Below are 18,236 nucleotides of genomic sequence, written 5' to 3' on the forward strand. Positions count from 1 at the left end.
TACAGCCCCCAGCTCACCGCGCGGCGCCGAAGGGCCGCCCGCCCTCCCTCCCTCCGGCGCAATCTACGAGCCCCACAATGCGCCGGGCCGCTTGGCGCGGGCGGCTGCCCATACCCCCAGCGGCTCTGCAGGGGCTGGGAGCGGGGCGGGGTTCCGGGCTGGCGGATCGGATCGGCGGGCCAGCCGGCCGCTGACTCCAGCCTCAGGCAGCGGCGGCGAGTAGGATCGGGCCCTGCCTCCCTGCAGGGCCTCCTCGGCACGCCAGGGTTCCGGGCAAGCCGCGCCTTCAGCACGGCGACGGGGGAAGCCAGGCGGGCCGGGGAGGGGGGAGCGGAGCACGCCGAGCTCGAGAGCCGGCTGAGGAGAGCGGCGGCGGATCCCGATCGCGGCAGCCGCGGGAGAGAGTGGAGAGGCGGGGACAACCTTAAACGGGCGCCTGGCGAGGGAGGAAGGGGTTCGGCGCGGAGTGCGGGTGTAACGGAGCAATGAGGAGCTTTGCTGGGAGAGCCGCGGGGAGTCGGTCTCTCGCGTTCCGTTACTTCTGTCACGGACGGATCATCTAACTCGAGATACACGATCGAGAGTTCTCCGTTGCTCCAAACACTTAAGTAGACTTGAGCTGCTCGGCTTCAGCAGAACCGGAGTAACGTGCGTTCGCGGTACGTGGGCTTTGGGCTCCAGAGCCTCCGCACTCCCCCGGTTCACAGGCATGGTTTTCGGGTTTTCTTTTTCCCCTGTATCTCTCACTGCATTTGAAGCTTTGGCTAAGCTGGGATGAATGTGCGAGTTCAGCTGTGCAATACCGTCACTATCTGCAGGACAAAAAAAAATCAAAAAGCCTGCAGTACAGAAAGAAAAATGGGAAATGGGGAAAAGATTTATGTAGAGACATGATCCAAAACCGTATTAAAAATGGAAGCAATGTTAAACTAAGTAAGAAAAATAAAAATCTTACATTTATAATGTTACTTGAACAGTTGTGGAACATGGGTGATTCTGTTGGCTGGCGATACCCCTTTAAACAAATTCTACTATGATTTGACTCAGTTTATATAGCTATTATGACACTGTTCTTCACCTTAGCTTTTGTGGTTTCATATTCCAAGAAACAGAATAAATTATCTTGTATAATGGAATTTCTTTCCAGGTAGGATGCTGCAGCCATTACAGTGTTGGACAGTATCTTGAAGCACCTGCATTTATTCTTTTGTACTCTGCCACACTTCCTCAGTGAAGTTGGGTAAGTCAAGTCCTGATCCTCTGAAGGTGCCCAATACTTATTAAGGATCTCCTTTTGTCTCCATTTGTTATCTTTAATAAGAAATTACAGTATTTCTTTACTTCAAACAGACTTTCAGGGTAAAAATATTAAGGATTAGGAGTGGCTGGGATATTTGGCAGTGGGTGGGAGCTTGTTAGCTTTTTAAAAGTATTGCCTTGATTACATAGCATACATAAATGTGGGATATAATCAAGCTTAGCTCCTTGATAAACAAAATGATCAGTTTCTGATATACTATTTCACCTTTTGAAAGTTAACTTTCACGCAATAATTGCATATTAACATGGAACTTTATCACTTATATCAGCCACCAGGTAGGATCCATTACGGAAAGAGACTTGCTTGTAGCTAAAGTAGATTAACTAGTCCTTTCTATGCTTCAGAAGACTTGATATGCTTATTGGACATAGTCATCTCTCTCTCTCCTTACTGTGTAAACTTTCAAAGCATCAGACATAAGGTCTGATAGAGGACTTTGAGAGTGGCTACTGTGATGCGTAAGGGTGTTTGAATGCTGATTCTGTGCCCTAAGTGGAGTGAAAATTATCAGAGTTGGTTCCCCTCTTTTTTTTTCTTTTTCCCCCTTTTGTTTTCTTCAGTCAAGTCCCTTACAATAGTATTTTCTCTCTCACTTGTGAAATGTAAAGTGCATTTGCTTTTGGGTAGGTTTTTCTTTTGTGAGGTAGTTCAGCTGCACAGAGCTGAGCCGAGATCTCTCTAGCACAACTCTGCTTCTTTAAAACAACAGACAGTGATTTCTTTTCCTACAAACTGATAGCAATTCATTATTCCATTCAGTTTTACTTTTTGCAGTTATGCAGTTAACTTGCGATTAAATTGCCTGTTCAGAAGTGGTAATAACACCTCTAAACCCATGAATCAAAAAGGAAGGCTTGAGTTTGAATATATACTGCATATCCTCAGTATGGAGTTTGAAATCTATATGCTGCTTAAAGGCTATATGCTGCTTAATCTATATGCTGCTTAAAGCATATAGCTGCAGAAGCAGGCTTTCCCAGAGCTGTAGTTTTGGGGGTTCTTTTTTGTGTGTGTTAACCAACTGGAATGCCTCACAGTTCTGATTAGAGACATTTATGACAGGTTTATATACAATTTTACATTGCTACTTTATTTTTTCTAGGATAAATGGGTGTGTATGTCTTTTCCCCTGATCTAAAGCGGTTCCATGTCTTGTTTGGTAAGCTTGTATTTAAAAACCTTTAGCTCTTGTACCTTGTTACCCAGTCATACTTTAATGTGAAAAAGTTCTGGTGAAATGCCTTGCTTGAGGGGATTTCCACAGTGCTGAGGTATTTAAACGTTGTATTGACTTTCGCTGAAGGAGACTGTTCAGTATCTCTCCTCCCTAGATCTGCCATGTATGTATTCTATGCTGGTTTTTAACCTCTTGCTTGAATGACTTGTAGCAGAAATCTTTCTGAACTCCTGTTTATAGGGTTACTTTTTGATGTTTTCCTGTGGCTGCATTTAATAAATTGCAGCAACTCCAGTAACATTCACTTATTTCTGTTCTTAAGGACTGTTCCTGTATTCTACGTACACCAGTTGAATCAATCAGACCAGAAGAGCTATCTGAGAGCAGCATCCATGAATGCCTGGTAAGGAGAAAACAGAAACGTTAAGTGGCAGCGTGAAATATGAAGCTGGTACATATTAAAAATAATCTTATTAGAGGTACTTCTTAAAATGTTAATGGCAAAAGTAACCAGAGTACCTCCGGACTTTCATTCTGGAAGAAGACTATAGGTAACAAAGTATTACTCTCAATCTTGTACCCCTTTAAAAACTAACACACACACAGGCAAAACAAGTAGTTCATAAAACTGCGTCTCAGTGTAAGGGTAGAAGCAACAGCTTGTATGTTGCAACTTGAAGACTTGATCTTAGCATTTTAATTACTGGTATTTCTGTGTTAACATGTAAATATTTAAAATTACATAGTCATTTTGAGAACTGTTTTTCCTCACTTTTAGGCTGATTCTGATCTAGCCTGGATTCCCCCATCTACAGGAAGGAATGAAATGTTATTTTGCTCTTCTAATGTCTCTCACTATGAACTCCAGCTGCAAATAGGTAAAATAAGCATACCTTAAAATATTTCTTGTGCCTGCAGATGCATGCTCTCAATAGGTTATTGCTAACTGCAGTAAATACTAAGTTGGAAAATGTATTATCAGCTGACTAAAACTATTCTTGTGTCTTTTTAGTTGACAAAAGTGCAGAACATTTCTTATGTTTGTGATCCCTGTTTTAAGATATCAATAAAAATCAGTAATTACCTGGGGTTTTTTTTTCTTGATGTTTGTGCATGTCAATTTTCTAAATCTGTATTATGTTGACAATAAATACAGCATTAAGTAACATCATGTCTTGTCACTTGGCTACCTGAGGTGATTGTCCTAAGGACGGCTGCCCTCAGTCCTACTGTGCATGCATATGTTTATGTGAATATGCATGCTAAAAGTGTTGTTAGTTTAGATGTATAACTGATACTGAAAAGTGTTTCAATACTTTAAGTTGTTGTAAGAATTGCTGGATGTATTCTGCTGCAACTACTTAAGTTCTCAACATGCTTAAAGAAAAGGCAATGCTGCTATCAATTGCAGTTTTAGAAATATAAAATTTTCTCTAAATACGAAGGAAATTTTGGTGGATTATTATATTTTCCAATGTTAAGGTAGCCACTTCTGGTTTCAGGAAGGAGGTTCAACAACTTAACTTCAATCTACCTTGCACGGCATACGCCTACAGGCATGCAAGTTGCTGTAAGGATCACAGACCTAGAAAATTGTTCTGAAGAGCATTTGAAAGCCTTACAGGTAAAGCAGCAGCATTTCTGCACAAGTCTGGTGAAGACAGTGATGAATTTATATGAGGTTCCTAACAGATGTAGCCTTTGTGTTTGTACTGTCTCATTTCAGTCAAGTTTTTCCTCCAATGGAGTAGAATATAAACAGAAGGCATGTGTAAATTTGAGAGTTGCTCTCTGAAGAAAACAGTTGACAAGTGTTTTAGAAATAATTCTGTAACTGTACAACCTTTCCTTTGAAACGTGTTCTGTACTCTGTATTTACACTAAAACTTTGGCCTATGAGCAAACTAGATTTACTTCAGACAAATACAATTATAGGCAAGTTAGTTACATTTCTCCTGCAGTCTATGTACATCACCTGCAACTTTGTATAAATTCACACAGGGAACAGTTCTTTCTACTGATTGCTGACGTAGTTAGTGCTCTTAAGACTGTTGTCTTGTTGGTAACACATCCACTTTCATTTAATTCCATAGAATGAAGTGGTTTTATCCCACTTTTTCCAGCATCCCAATGTAATGACGCTTTGGACAGTATTTACAGCTGGTAGTTGGCTTTGGGTCATCTCCCCATTCATGGCCTATGGTAAGAACTGTTAACTGCAATTTTGGAATAGTAAAAAAGGTGGATACAATTTTGGCCACATGGTCCATGACAGGTTTTTCTTAAAGCATCTACAGTCTTGTAGAAAAAACAAGCTTCCCAAACCATTTTTTAGAGAAGTCTTCTGTACAAAATCTTTCCCAGTGAAGACTGGTATTTGAACTGCATTAAATTGCACTTAGTCCTAACACCCGCCACATGAGGAATGGTAATTGGGAAACTTATTTGACTTATACAGCTTTGGATTTTGCCAACAGAAAACTTGTCTAGATTGAATACAGGTTTGATGATGACTGGAATGTGATCTTTGCGTGATGGAGGCATGTAACTGTTCTTGATATCCCACAGTCAAAGTAGCAATGAGAATGCCACTCTTGATGAATGTATACAAGGAAGCAAGCACAAAGGAGTCATTTAACAAGACTTGTTAGGCTTAGCTAGCTTTTTTTACTTCCAGGTTCAGCTAGACACCTCCTGAAGACTTATTTTCCTGAAGGAATGAGTGAAGCTTTGATAGGGAACATTCTATTTGGTGCAATCAGAGGGTTAAATTACATGCACCAGAATGGCTACATTCACAGGTAGGAGAATGTCAATAGGTAAGAATCAGATTACAGCATCGAGTTTATTAAGAGTTCAGATTTGCTTCAAAACTCATTTTCAGCTAGTGTTGTCTCCTTCTTTTTTCTATATACCTTCTTACATGAGACAGTGCAGAACCATTTTTTTTAAATATTTTTTCAATAATAGAGCAGAACCAAGCTTGTAGAAGCTTAGCAAGAACAGTATTCATACATTACTTAAAGCAAGTTGCTGCAGGGATTATACATCTGTTTGGCTTTGTCTCTCTGAAGCAGAAAAGAATCAGAGTTGTAGAAATGCTGCAGAATATATATATATATGGACTCAGTCAGAAATCAATATGATCATACAAAAGCCATTTATTGCAAAGCCTTAACTCCTTATATACTATTTCTTAGATGCACTTACAGTGATGTGGCATATTATGATTGGATACATGTCTTGAAGACCCTTAGTGACTAACATATAATTGATTAAGCACAGGTGTGAGAACTTGACCTCAAAAGCTTGCCAACAGTCCACAGTTCTCATAACTCGGTGAATTCCGGCTTCTTCTTATCTTGCTTGCTTAAGCTTCCTTGGGCCTCTCATGGCCTTGCTGTATATTTGGGTATTATTCAGAGTTTATTTACCTATTATCCATTCTCCCATGCGAACACTGTCTCCACAAGAAGGGGTTTCCTTACTTTATACCCTTTGCAGGGAAAGAGGGCCCTTTCTTCTGGTTGCCTTTCCTCCCTCCTCTTACTCCTCCAATCTCTGCTCTTTCTTGGGGCTATATTAAAAAGATAACTCATACTGAATAAAGAACTTCTAGGAACATAATCTGTTAAATAGAGCTGCACACTAACATCTTATTATAAGTTAATTAAATATGAAAGCCTTTCTACTCTAGTAATGCTTTGAGTAATTCCTATAACTAAAATTTACCACTTTATGTTACAGGAATATTAAAGCTAGCCACATTCTGATTTCAGGGGATGGGCTGGTTTCTCTCTCTGGGTTAAACAACCTCTACAGTTTAGTCAACAATGGACAAAAGTCAAAGGTGGTATATGATTTCCCCCAGTTTAGTACATCTGTGCTTCCTTGGCTGAGTCCTGAATTACTGAGACAGGTTAGTATAAATTACACTTAATTTTTCAATCCATCCTCTAGATAATCCCATATAGATAACAGGGTATTAGAATCTTGCCTTGAAACAGACATTTGTCTTTTTGTCAGCATTGCTCAATGGCATTAGTGATCGAGCAGAGGTCTCTTTCTCTCACAGGATTTATCTGGGTATAACATGAAGTCTGACATTTACAGTGTAGGAATTACAGCATGTGAATTAGCCAATGGACATGTTCCATTTCAAGATATGCCTCGCACTCAGGTACGATGATAAATTCTATTTCTGCTTCAAAACACTGAGGTTTTTTTGTCTTACTCAGAGAAACCAGTAATATTCCTGCTGAAATGGTGGCTGGTTTTTGTTACTTCAAGTACACATGCTTCTTTTTAGATCAAGTAATTCCTTCCATTACTGGAGTTTCACATCTTAGCCTGAATAGGTCTGGATAGCTTTTGAACTCTTATACTGCTATTCCTTTCTACTAGATGCTGCTGCAAAAGCTGAAAGGTCCCACATACTGTCCTTGGGATATAAATACATTTCCCCGTGGGGAATCCAGGATAAAGAATTCCCGGTCAGGTGTTGATTCTGGAATTGGTGAGAGCATGACACGCACAATGACCAGTGAAAGACTACAAATTCCCTTTTCCAAAACATTTTCACCTGCTTTCCACAACTTGGTAGAACTCTGCTTGCAACAGGATCCTGAGAAAAGGTAACATTCTGGTAAAAACTAATTTTCTGTCGTTTCAATCTAAATCAAGACTAAGCACAGCCCACAACTTAGGATACAGTGGTTAGTTGAATACTGTTCAAGTTAGAATTTCAGACCAGAAGGTACTATGCAAAACACTACACTTACCTTGGTTTTGTAATTTAAGAATTACCTTTTCTGTTAAAGGAACCATGCTTTTAAAGTTGTTTGACGCCTGAATTTCTTGTCATATAAGTGTACTCTGTAACAAGTAGAATTAATTTTTAAACACATACTTTGTCCAAGAAGAAACCAGAAATCTGAAGTATATGTTTTCAGTACTGTCTCTTCTGAATGAGGCATTAAAGCCTTTTGAAATAATTTCTTTAGTAGTGTCTTCACTACAAATTGAGGCATAGAATGTTGGAATCCTGTGCTGCTTTTCTCATGCTTCACATTTGTCTTGTGGATGAAAATACACAGGGCTTAAATTGATCTGTGAGACTGGCCCATTTTCCAGAAGCAGAATTTACTTTCAAAAACATAATTATATTGTTCATTTTATGATCCAGGCCATCAGCAAGCAGTTTGCTTTCGCATACGTTCTTCAGACAGGTGAGTTTACTATATTTTGTAAAATGACACAGCTATAGCCTAAATAAGCCACAAAATATTAAGAGTTGGATTACAAAATATTAAGTTAGCTGGAGCCAAAAACCATCCTGTAACAGCATATCTGCTTCAGACTACATTTTTTTGTTTTTAAACAAAATGGTATTTGGTAGAGTATGGCAAGCATAAGTGATCCATTTTCCCTTTGATAAAGTTGGTTTAACTAAAGACAGTTAACTATTAAGAATAATGGTTAATATTCTTAATTTAAAGCAGAAAAAACTGCATAGCTATTTTAATTAGTCTTCAAAGACTAATTCAACTTACTCTAGAGTGAAGAAAACTAAAACCCTCATCCTATTATTTTCAGTATTGTAACATGCAAGAACATGGCTGTGATTTTGACATGCTCTTAATGAAGCCAGATGCAAGGTTGTGTAGACTTTTATGTGCAGCCTTGTTTCAACTTTTCTTCTTTCTAGATAAAAGAACAAACACAGAATTCACTACTGTCTCTATTACCACCTCCTATTCAAAATAACAGATCAGAGTTCTTGGCACTGCCCTCAACAACAGTTGGGACTGAACTTGGACATATTACTGCAAATCAAGATGATACAGACTGGGAATTCTAAATAAATACCAAACAATCATACCTCTCCTGTGCTTCAGAGAAGGAAAATGTGATTTTTATTTGCTGCTTTAGTTTGTATGGTTAAGATAGAGTAAGATGAGATATACTTGAAAATGCCATTGAAGTGGCCCTATTTCATTAACTATTTTGTTGGCATAATGAAATGCAGCGTGCCTCCCTTTCTGACCATAAGAAAAACTATATGTAGAGAATAGCTAAATGCTTATCTACCTTTCAGAATATTTCTTAAGAGAATTCCTGCTGTAATCTTACTGGGTGCTGTATTTTCAGCTCATATTGCTGCATTCCATGTGCCTTTCTGAATTCAGGCTTGGGTTTTGCCTGTGATCTTGCTTAAACAATCTGTCTTTTCATTATCACCCAAATTATTTTAGTTAGGAGAAATCTTCCACTTCCAAGTCTAAATTTGAAACTGCACAAATTAGTTGTTTATGCAGATAAAATGTTTCTCTTTTCATACATCCAAAAGGTATTTTTCTCATTTGATGTACTGTCATACTTGCTAAAAGTTACCTATGCATAATATTTCATGCAGTTTTAATACTGTGTGTTTCCCAAAGAAGTTAAGGTACTTTGAAATGTGACTCATACTCTTGCATTTGCCTACATTCTTAGTACAAATTTGCAGGTTTGCATCTCCGTTTATTGTTGTGTCATTTTAGCAGTTAATCTGAGGATCTCTTACTATGCAATAAAAGTCTCAAGTTATAACAGTACGGGTTAAGTTTGAAGAACCACATTAAAAATTCTAAAAGTTATTGTACATATTTTTATTTATACTGTATTCCTGTTCACCAGGACTTACCAGAACCTAGTACTGTTTTCTTAAAAGAACAGGCAACATGTATTAAGCTTCATTGCAGTGCTGCTGGCAGGCAAGAGCTTAAATTCCCATGGATAGATTCACCCATAACAAAAAACTAATAAACCTCCTTAGGATCCTAGTGAACTTACTTACCTGTTTTAAGTCAGATGAAAAACTGTCTTTCTCCCTACAATTCAGTAAGTTGTGATCTCTCATATTGGACCAGGCAATTCAAGCTGTGTTTTAGCAAGTTGGGTCCCAAAGCCACTAGTATTTTACTGATACAAGTTATGTCTGTAGAAAAAAAAAGTATAAATAGCTATCAAATGTCTGTATTGTATATTTTCAACATAAACAGCATTTAATATTAAGTCTTCCATAGCTGAGCCAGTCTGCAACAGGCCTTGAGAATACTGCTGTTTTGTCAGGAGCTTTACTACAAAGCCTTGAAGACCAAATGACTGAAATACAAGTCTGAGACTGACATAAAATTCTAAATGACCACATTAAAGTATTAACAAAAAAGTTGATTCTACTATTATGCTGTGAAGAGAGAGCTCTATATTTCAAATCTTAATATGTGAAACTTCAGATTAAAAAACTTTCAATAAACTTACCCTGTCTCCGTTTATTTCTGTAATTCGTGTACTTCTGTTTTCACCATAGTCTTGTCATAATAACAGCTGCTGTTACTGCAGGCAAGAAGTTTCATATTTATGTATGTCAGTCATTAGGTAAGAAAGTAGTTGTCTAAACCAGAAACTTACCCTGATCATAAAAATATTATTTACTCTGAGAGAAGATAGTATTTTGACATGGACCCCACATTCTTAATTCTTAACCACTACAAATTCCAAGTATTTTCAAATCAAATACATATGTAGCATCTGCAAATAACTTTTGACTAACAGCACATGTAAAAACTGAATCAAATATGTGAGAAAACACATAAAGTTGTATGTATTTTTACATACCTCTGAATAAACATTAATACTTTTTTTGAAGAAAACTTACAGAAAATTTCAGGCAGCTTAACTGTCAGTATGTGCAGGCTTTTCTTGAAAGAACAGTGCCCTGCACTCTATAAAAATGAACTTGGATGTAACAAAATCATTGTAAATTCAGTTAAATAACCAGGTGTTCCAGTGGAGTTATTTTGCTGGTGTTTCTCTGGGGGGGAGCAGGGAAATACCTCTAAATACTGGTCCAGCTCCTGTACTGACATAACTTTTAAGAAGAAAATGAAACACCATTTTGTAAGTTAAAAAGCTTACAAGTCCTTCCTGTTGGAACTATTCAACAACTTCATTATTTTCAAACAAAAGCAATTAAGAGACACTGTAACTTACAGTAATTCTTAAAATAACCAGAAATACTTGAAACTAGGACATGGAATATGTTTGCTTCTGGTCTGCACATTAATAGTAATACTTTCTATCAGGGAATAATGCAAAATAAGAAATAATTAGTTAACATTAAAAACCATGCATAATCATATTGTTAAGGAAGTTTCAATTACCTCTGAAAAAAAGTTCTTAGAAACAGCTATTGTGCTTTGCCCAAGACAGCCTCAAACCATCACAGTACCCACCAGTCCTTCTCCATTTGTGAACAGCAAATCTTGCCAGGCATCTCCCCTAGGTGGCTTACGCACCAATTGGGTCAAGAAGTTACCTTCCACACCCTGTATTGTGGTTTAAGTCTGGTCAGTAACTCGGAATCACATAGTCTCTCACTCCCCCTGTCCTCCCCCCTGCTCCTGGAGGGATGGGGAGGAGAACTGAAAGAATGTAACTCCCATGGGTTCAGATAAGAACTGCCCAGTAACTAAGGTATAGCACAAACCACTGCTGCTACCACCAATAATAATAATGATAAGGAAAATAGCAAGGGAAGGGAATACAACTGCTCACCACCAGGCGACTGATACCCAGTCCGAAAGAGCAGTGATCTACCCCTTCTGGGTAACTGCCTCCAGTTTATATACTGGGCATGATGTGCTGTGGTATGGAATACCCCTTTGGCTACTTTGGGTCAGGTGTCCTGTCTCTGCTTCCTCCCAGCTTCCCCTCCTCCCTGGCAGAGCATGAGACTCAGAAAGTCCTTGGTCAGAGTAAACATCACTGAGCAACAACTAAAAACATCGGTGTTATCAATGCTGTTCCCAGGCTGAAAGTCAAAACCACAGCACTGCACCAGCTACTAAGAAGGAGAAAAATGACTGCTACTGCTGAACCCAGGACATCCTCCAAGAACACTTTTACAAAATCTCACAGCCACTGAAACAGAAATTTATAGGTTTGTTACTTTTGCAATACACAAACAACACAACACAAAGGGTTGTTCTGGGGTTTTTTTTCTGCCACATTTTTTTTATTTGCTAGAATTTAACACTACATAAAACAATGAAATACCTGTAACAATAGAAGACTTAATCAACATCCTGAATATATACTCAATATGTTGAGTTTCTTTCTTACTGTCTTGCTTTGATATCGCAGCAATCTGTGAATGAATGGATGAACACAGGAAAAAGTGTGATTTACTCAGAATCAATTTGAGCTGCTGTATGAACTACTCACGTTATAAAGTCTCAATGCAATAAATAACCATTGAAGAGATAATAACAGTTTTTCTCACTCAATGCTTTTAAAGAACAAAAGTAAATAAATAGGAGTTTTACCTTACCTCTCCCTTTTCCCCACCCTCCTCAAGTGCTATGAAAACAGTTTTTAACCTAGAGAATGTCTAAAATCACAGGAAAGCATTTGAAAATCATTGTTCCAAATGTCTCTGACAAAAGGCAAGACACCTAAGTAAGTGACTTACATACCCTGTCTTTAATGCTAGTAAGTAGCTTTGCTGAAGTATATTAGGTTATCTAACAAACATCTAAACCAAGATAGCTGAAATGACCTGTCCTGATGGCCCTGTTCTATATGTATGAGTTAAAACTAAAATTCAGAGATACCACACCACACATCCATGCAGACAGACCTCAGAAAACTAAGAACCATACTATGAAATAATACTATTTGCTGTTAACAGACCAGGAAAGACTTAATGATTTTAAAAAGAAAGCACTGAAAAATTGAGATGGTCTACTAATAACCAACTAGCAGAATAACATTTGGTATTTAGCATAGTTAAACCTATCCAGAAACTTGAGATAGGATGAAGGAAATAAAGGTTTAAACAGGTTCCTGTGGAAACTTCCATCATTTCCAAATGAAAACTCCATAAATTGATTACATAAATGCATGTTACTTATCCAAAAGTCCCACAAAATTCCTGAAAAATTACTAAAAAGGTTCATATGAAATTAGCTGCATTTGAGTGGTGGTTTTATTTTTAGGTATGATTACCGTATATGCCATTACTTCTGGATTTACCCACAAATCCAGGTTCATGGAATCTGTATGTGTCTTGTCATGAAATCTACCTGCAATAGAGCAGACCACTAATAGAAGCTGAAATCTCACATACCAGTCTTGACAGGGCTTTCAAAATTTAGGTTATGGCAAAGCAAATTGACACACTAGTAATAAAGAAGGAATAGTACATAAAAAATTCCTAGGAAAGAGTTCTGTGAACCTTCAGAGCGGTTGCTTTCACTCACTGTAGCTATTATACTGTAGTTAATGTTGACTAACCACATTAGAAAAAATACACTTGAAAATATTTTCATGTTTTTAAACACTACATACTTTTTCTTTCCCATATTTTTACATCTCTGAAATGCAAGAGAATCTTGTTATTCAGATAGCAAAAACACATTTTCCATCAAAGTAATTTTCTTCTTGCAATGGTCTCATCTTTTTGCATAATCCATTAATTTATCACATCAATTAATTCTCATTAAGATTGCACAGTGTGCAACTCCTTATTTTGTAAATGACCAAAGCCAGAAAAGCTATGTAACACCTGTAACCAATGTGAAAACAGATTTAATGTTGGTTAACACATTAAAGTGAAAGATGCAATAAAGATATTGCAAGAACATTACTATTATTATTGTTGCTACTATTATTACTACTAATGACTCTATTATTTTTCTTCATCACGACCTGGGAACATTATCTTGCCAAGTGAGACTCCCAAATAAGATTTTGCTTGCCATCTCACTTTTCTTTGGAAGGATATTCTGGATTCCCATGTCATTTTGCAGTGTCACAATTTCCAGTAATAAATCTTGGAATATTTCTCCAAGAAACTCACCCTTTGTATTCACTCTTTTCTTAAGATTGATTTCCATATGCTCTGCTTGAATGTTTTGATTCTCAGACTTCAAGCTGATAGTATTTCCTGTAAATCTTTCTAGTTCTCGTATGTTTGATGTGGTCAACTAAAAGCAAAATATTCTTACAGGCAAATTTCCTTTTGCCCATGTGAAATCTAGAAAGCCACTTGTAGGTAAGTTTTCTTTGAATGCTTTCATGGTTTGAGGTAGCTGTTGTTCTGCAGTTGCTGATGGAGCAATCACAGACATTCTTAAATGCTTTGTTTGGCTCGCTGTCATGTTCTTTTTCTTGCTTTGCTTTCCGCTTCAAGTTTTCCTTACTATGGAAGAACACAGATGATTTTGAATCCCTGACCCTGAGCATATGATGTTGAAAGAGCTGGTTCAGCATACTTCCACGTTTTTTCTTTACAGTATCACTACATTTTCTCAAATTAGTTTGGTTTTCTTTCTTAAATTGTATATTTGTAAATATTCATCCCAGATGTTAGTGGCACGTTATGGCACATTTCCTAGGAGCCTTACTACATCACTTGTCTTTTGACTTCCACTCAGGATTTCCTGATGACTTTTTCCTCATGCTTGTTGAAAGATGCATTTTGGAAAGGCAAGCCATGCCATTCAGTGGTATTCTGCTTGAATAACAGCATCACAAACATTTAAAAATGGAGGAAGAATTTACTGGTTTAGGTATTTCTTCTTGCTCTTTCACCATGAGACTTTTGCTTTAACAATTCCAAAATCTTTTATTTTTTTGCCATTTCTTTTTTCAGAAGTGGTTGTTGGTGGGATTATTTTTTTTCCAGGGTTTTTCTGGTGGGTTTGGTTGGTTGTTAGTTTTTTTCTGCGGTGTTGCTTGTTTGTTTTCCCCAAGAGTCCATTAAACTGTTTGGATTTCAGTGTGTAGGGTAACACAGTGGTGTGGAAATTTACCCACAAGATGGGGTTTTTTTCCTTGTCGCTGTCTGAGAGCCTACCTGCACCAACCTGAAATGCCATGCTCTCTTCCATTTTATTGAGTACAGCACAGGAAACCGCCATTAGCTAGTGAAGACTTTTAAAGGGTTTTTAAGCTTGAATAAAAATTGTATTACTTTAAAATACAGAGTTAAAGCAAATAGTTCTGTTTGTGTGTAGGCATATATGGGAATTCCTCTCTTTCTGACCGAGTTTCCTGTTTCGATTACAGCTTACACAGGCATGCATTGGCTGCCATTACCGACTGAAGTGGGATAGAAGAGCCAGAGAAATCCAGCTCTGAACCCATGACAAAAGAAATCTTTGCATTCTCAGATGCAAAGGCAAGGATGGAAACCAGTCTGTTAAGCAGCAGGCTTCCCTCCTTGCTTCCCTTCCACAGGCACACGACACCCAGTAAGAGGAGAGAAAGGCCGTTCCTGGGCGCAGCGGCGCAGGATAACGCTGCTCTTTTCCCCTCGATGCGCCTGAAGAATCCCTCTGAAGGTGCCGCCTTCCGCTCGGCGCCCTCCCGTTTGAGGCAGAGGGATTGCAGCGACGGGCGGCAGAAGGCAGCGAGCCGCGGGGGGCCGGGGCGGCGCTGGCAACCGGGCAACCGGGCCTCAGAGAGAAAGTGACGCGGCGGCTCCGCCAGCAGCCCCAAGAGCCGTTATGCGCTCTGCGCGCGTGAGGCGCCCCCTGCCGACACGGCGTGAGGGAGCGGAAGGCAGCGGCTCCGGGCTGAGGTGGAGGGTGGCGGAGTAGGAAATGGCCAGGCCGGATCGGTAGGTAAATGGACCAGGAAGGGGACGACGACACATCGCTTGTCCCCGACGGGCCGGGTCAGGGACGAAACATCCCCAAAAGCACCTGTTCGAGAACCAGCAGCCGGCGGGGCAACGGACCTCTCCCAGGTGAGAGCTGTCTTCCCTGCCCTCCGTGAGGAGAGCGAGCAGCCCCATGGACATGGAACACCGTTAACACCCAGGAGAAAAGAGACTTGGTCTTTAAATGTCTGTGGGCTTACAGACCGGTTTCAAGGACTGCTACACTGAGGAGTGGATCAGTACTTTCCACACCACTATAAGGAAAAAGGAGGAGAAAGGTAAGGTTTAGCGAAATCTACACACCTGATGATTTATTCTATTCTCCTAAAGCCTTCAGTTGTTTATGTAAATTCTGCAAATATGTAAGTGAATAATCCTGACCTAACCATAATCCTCCTGAAGTTTACTTCAGCAATATGAAAAAAACTCCCACAACTTTAAAAGACACATTTCAAATTCATGCCAGCAGGCTTCATGTTGAGAAAGCTGAGTTATGAGAGTAACAGTTGGAATTCAAACCAAATTTCAAATGACTGCATTTTCAGGAGCAAATTAAGAGCGATTTTGCTTCAAAGGGCGTCCAGAGCCGTTGGGTCCAACCACTGCTCAAGCTGCATGTGCCTGATGCTGAATTTGCAGCAGGAAGCTCAAAATGTAACCCAGAAGAAACTACCTCAATATCTGTCAAGGTTTTGGTAGCTAATGACTGAACAAAGGCCAAAGGGCCCGAGAGGAGGAGGAGAACATCCTCTGATCAAGGATGTATATCTTGTAAGCAAGAAGTTGGCAACAAAACTAACTTTTAAGGTCTCCTTGAAGTGAACTGCCTTCATTACAATACGAAAACTCCCATCCACGGGTCAAAAAGACCCCTGCCCAGCTGAAGACCCCTCCTCTGAGCATGCATAGTGATTGGAAGTAATGACAAAGAAAACATGGTATGTAGATTACTGAGCAATTATCATAACGAGGAGTGTACTACCTTGTAACTTGTGTATAAGTGTAAGGAAGAAGCAGGCACCAGGTGTACTTGATTTGCAGAAATGCACCAGCAAGCACCCTGCAAGGGTCTAGACCCTCTAAACAGACTGAAGAGTGTGTTCTGAGAGTTCTTTCAAACAGGCAACAGGGCTCAGTTCACCCAAGTCCCGAAAAGCTCCAGGGATGGAGCTCCCACAGACAGCCCCTATGGGTCCCCCTCCTGCCCTGTCAAAACTCCTATGGCAGCTAATGGCAATTTCCCTGATGCTGCCTGTGGCCATTCTATTCATCCTTTCACTGTGCAGCTTCAGAAGAGTCTGACTCATATCATCTCTGTAATCACTCATTAAGTTGGTTAAAGACAGCAATCACTTTGCCCTCTTAATATTCTTTTTAGGCTAAACAAACCCCATTCACTGATGAAATGCACTTTACTTGCTAGTTTTCATGAATTTACAATACCATTTCCAATTGTGTAGAACACTAGTACAGCAGCAGGAATCTGATTAAGAGAAAGCAAAGGCATTATTTGCAACACTGCCACAAATAAATTAAAAACAGTTTCCCATAATTACCTGTTCAGAGCTTGTATATTATGCATAATATTAGCATGGGGGGGGAAATTAGATGGGACTGATTTGTTTTATACAGACTAAGCATTTGGAAACAGGACAAAGAAGTACAATAATCTCTAGCTAGTTTAAAGCAATTGTTTAATTGTTTCATATACGTAAAACCAATACATTGGCACTAACATCTTTGTAGTTTTTTCATTAACACAGAAATACTGCATTAAAACAATGGTAGGGAAATGCACAAAGGCATTTCAGTTAAGGCTTCTGCAGATATTAGATGTTTAATTAAAGAGCATGTATTTTGTAAACTTGTTTAAAACCTTCCAAATAACTGGACAAAAACTCAGTTAAACTCATATTCCATTGTGATGCCCAACGGAACGAAAAGTACTTTTAAAAATAGATAATTAACCATCAAATTGCTTACCAAGTCTGATTTTAAATGGCAACCTCAAACCTCATACATTTAAAAATACATATGCTTGGACCATCCCAAAAAGATACACTGGAAAAACAAGGCAGGTTTTAAATATTGATCCTGTTAAGTTCATTAATTGAATCCCTGCTCAACCATCTAAACAAACTACTGTATTTCACAGTGAGAATTAATCTGGCTCTTGGCTAGCATCGCTGTGTCCAAGGGATACTTGGAAGGCCCATTTCTAGTAATCATGTCAGCAGTGATATTATTCAAGTTTTTCCTGTACTGATGTGATGACTTAGCACAGTTTTGCCTAAGCTCTATTATTTTATGCGCAAAATTAGACTCTTTATCATGTCAAGATGACAGAAAAAGAAAAGCCATAGGACAATACTGTATATCAGACACCACATCTGGAGAAACTGTTGTGGGAACATACATGGGGACACTAAATAGTGTCTCATCCCCCATCTCTTACAGCTAATCATGACGGGAACCTCCAGTGCAACACCCTGACTCTCTCCGTTTTAATGTACAATGCAGTGCCAGCCACAATCTAGCTCTACAGTTTCCCAAAAGTACTCAAGAGCCGTAAAAATTTACAGAAAAGGTTAAACGCTCCTTCCTACAACAAAGAGAATGGCCCAGAACACAGCCAATAGCTGTGAAACAGATTTTAATTCTGGTAGAACTTCCTCTCCCCCTTCAAGATTACCACAGCACTTTAAAAATATTATCAACAGTGATATTTTTAATTAAGATATCTGTATGGGTGTAACAGAATTCAAGTCCTCAATAAAGCAGCAGCTTGCCCTAGTTACTCGTGTTTCAACCTTGCTCTAAAGCAACTCTGGTAACAGCACAGAAAGTTACTGCAGCTTTAACATTCCCTTTCAAGTCGCTTATCTGGCTACTCCTAACTTCACTACTAGAAAGTATAGCTACTCCAAAGGAAACTTTGTAGCTTTTTTTGTGACAATGGCACACCCTTTACCACCACACTTAGACATACACATAAAAAAACCCTGCCAACAATGCAAGATCAATGCATA

The 18,236-nt window shown here is 39.0% G+C and overlaps 1 protein-coding gene and 1 long non-coding RNA gene across 5 annotated transcripts; one reads left to right on the forward strand and one right to left on the reverse strand.

Annotated features, from left to right (window-relative positions):
- The first annotated feature begins 125 nt into the window (after positions 1 to 125).
- Positions 126 to 9,799, forward strand: STRADB (STE20 related adaptor beta). Of its 4 annotated transcripts, none has more exons than XM_061377383.1 (12): positions 126 to 219; positions 2,424 to 2,480; positions 2,821 to 2,901; positions 3,277 to 3,376; positions 4,001 to 4,122; positions 4,592 to 4,700; positions 5,176 to 5,299; positions 6,246 to 6,417; positions 6,574 to 6,678; positions 6,903 to 7,132; positions 7,684 to 7,726; positions 8,206 to 9,799. In XM_061377383.1, the coding sequence occupies exons 2-12, from the start codon at positions 2,469 to 2,471 to the stop codon at positions 8,356 to 8,358; spliced, it is 1,251 nt and encodes a 416-aa protein (XP_061233367.1). In that variant the 5' UTR covers positions 126 to 219; positions 2,424 to 2,468; the 3' UTR covers positions 8,359 to 9,799. The 4 variants fall into 4 exon arrangements, with proteins under 4 accessions (XP_061233367.1, XP_061233358.1, XP_061233347.1 ...); XM_061377374.1 differs by lacking the exon at positions 126 to 219 and adding an exon at positions 1,222 to 1,240; XM_061377363.1 differs by lacking the exon at positions 126 to 219 and having other exon boundaries at positions 2,306 to 2,480.
- On the reverse strand, positions 2,770 to 7,532 carry LOC133225211 (uncharacterized). Its single transcript, XR_009729061.1, has 3 exons — positions 7,408 to 7,532; positions 5,987 to 6,075; positions 2,770 to 2,898 (listed from the first exon to the last, which is right to left on the reverse strand). It is a non-coding gene; the product is annotated as an uncharacterized LOC133225211 (long non-coding RNA).
- Positions 9,800 to 18,236: the final 8,437 nt, after the last annotated feature.

Source organism: Neopsephotus bourkii, unplaced genomic scaffold (genome assembly GCF_033783945.1).
Source record: "Neopsephotus bourkii isolate Nb327-2 ecotype Australia unplaced genomic scaffold, CSIRO-AGI_Nbou_v1 NB_196, whole genome shotgun sequence".
NCBI lineage: Eukaryota > Metazoa > Chordata > Aves > Psittaciformes > Psittacidae > Neopsephotus > Neopsephotus bourkii.

Bases quoted from the DNA above. Each gene is read 5' to 3' on its own strand.
- STRADB (XM_061377383.1), top strand. The intron at 4,123-4,591 runs GTAAAGCAGCAG...TTAATTCCATAG, and splicing joins AGCATTTGAAAGCCTTACAG to AATGAAGTGGTTTTATCCCA. The intron at 4,701-5,175 runs GTAAGAACTGTT...TTTTACTTCCAG, and splicing joins CTCCCCATTCATGGCCTATG to GTTCAGCTAGACACCTCCTG.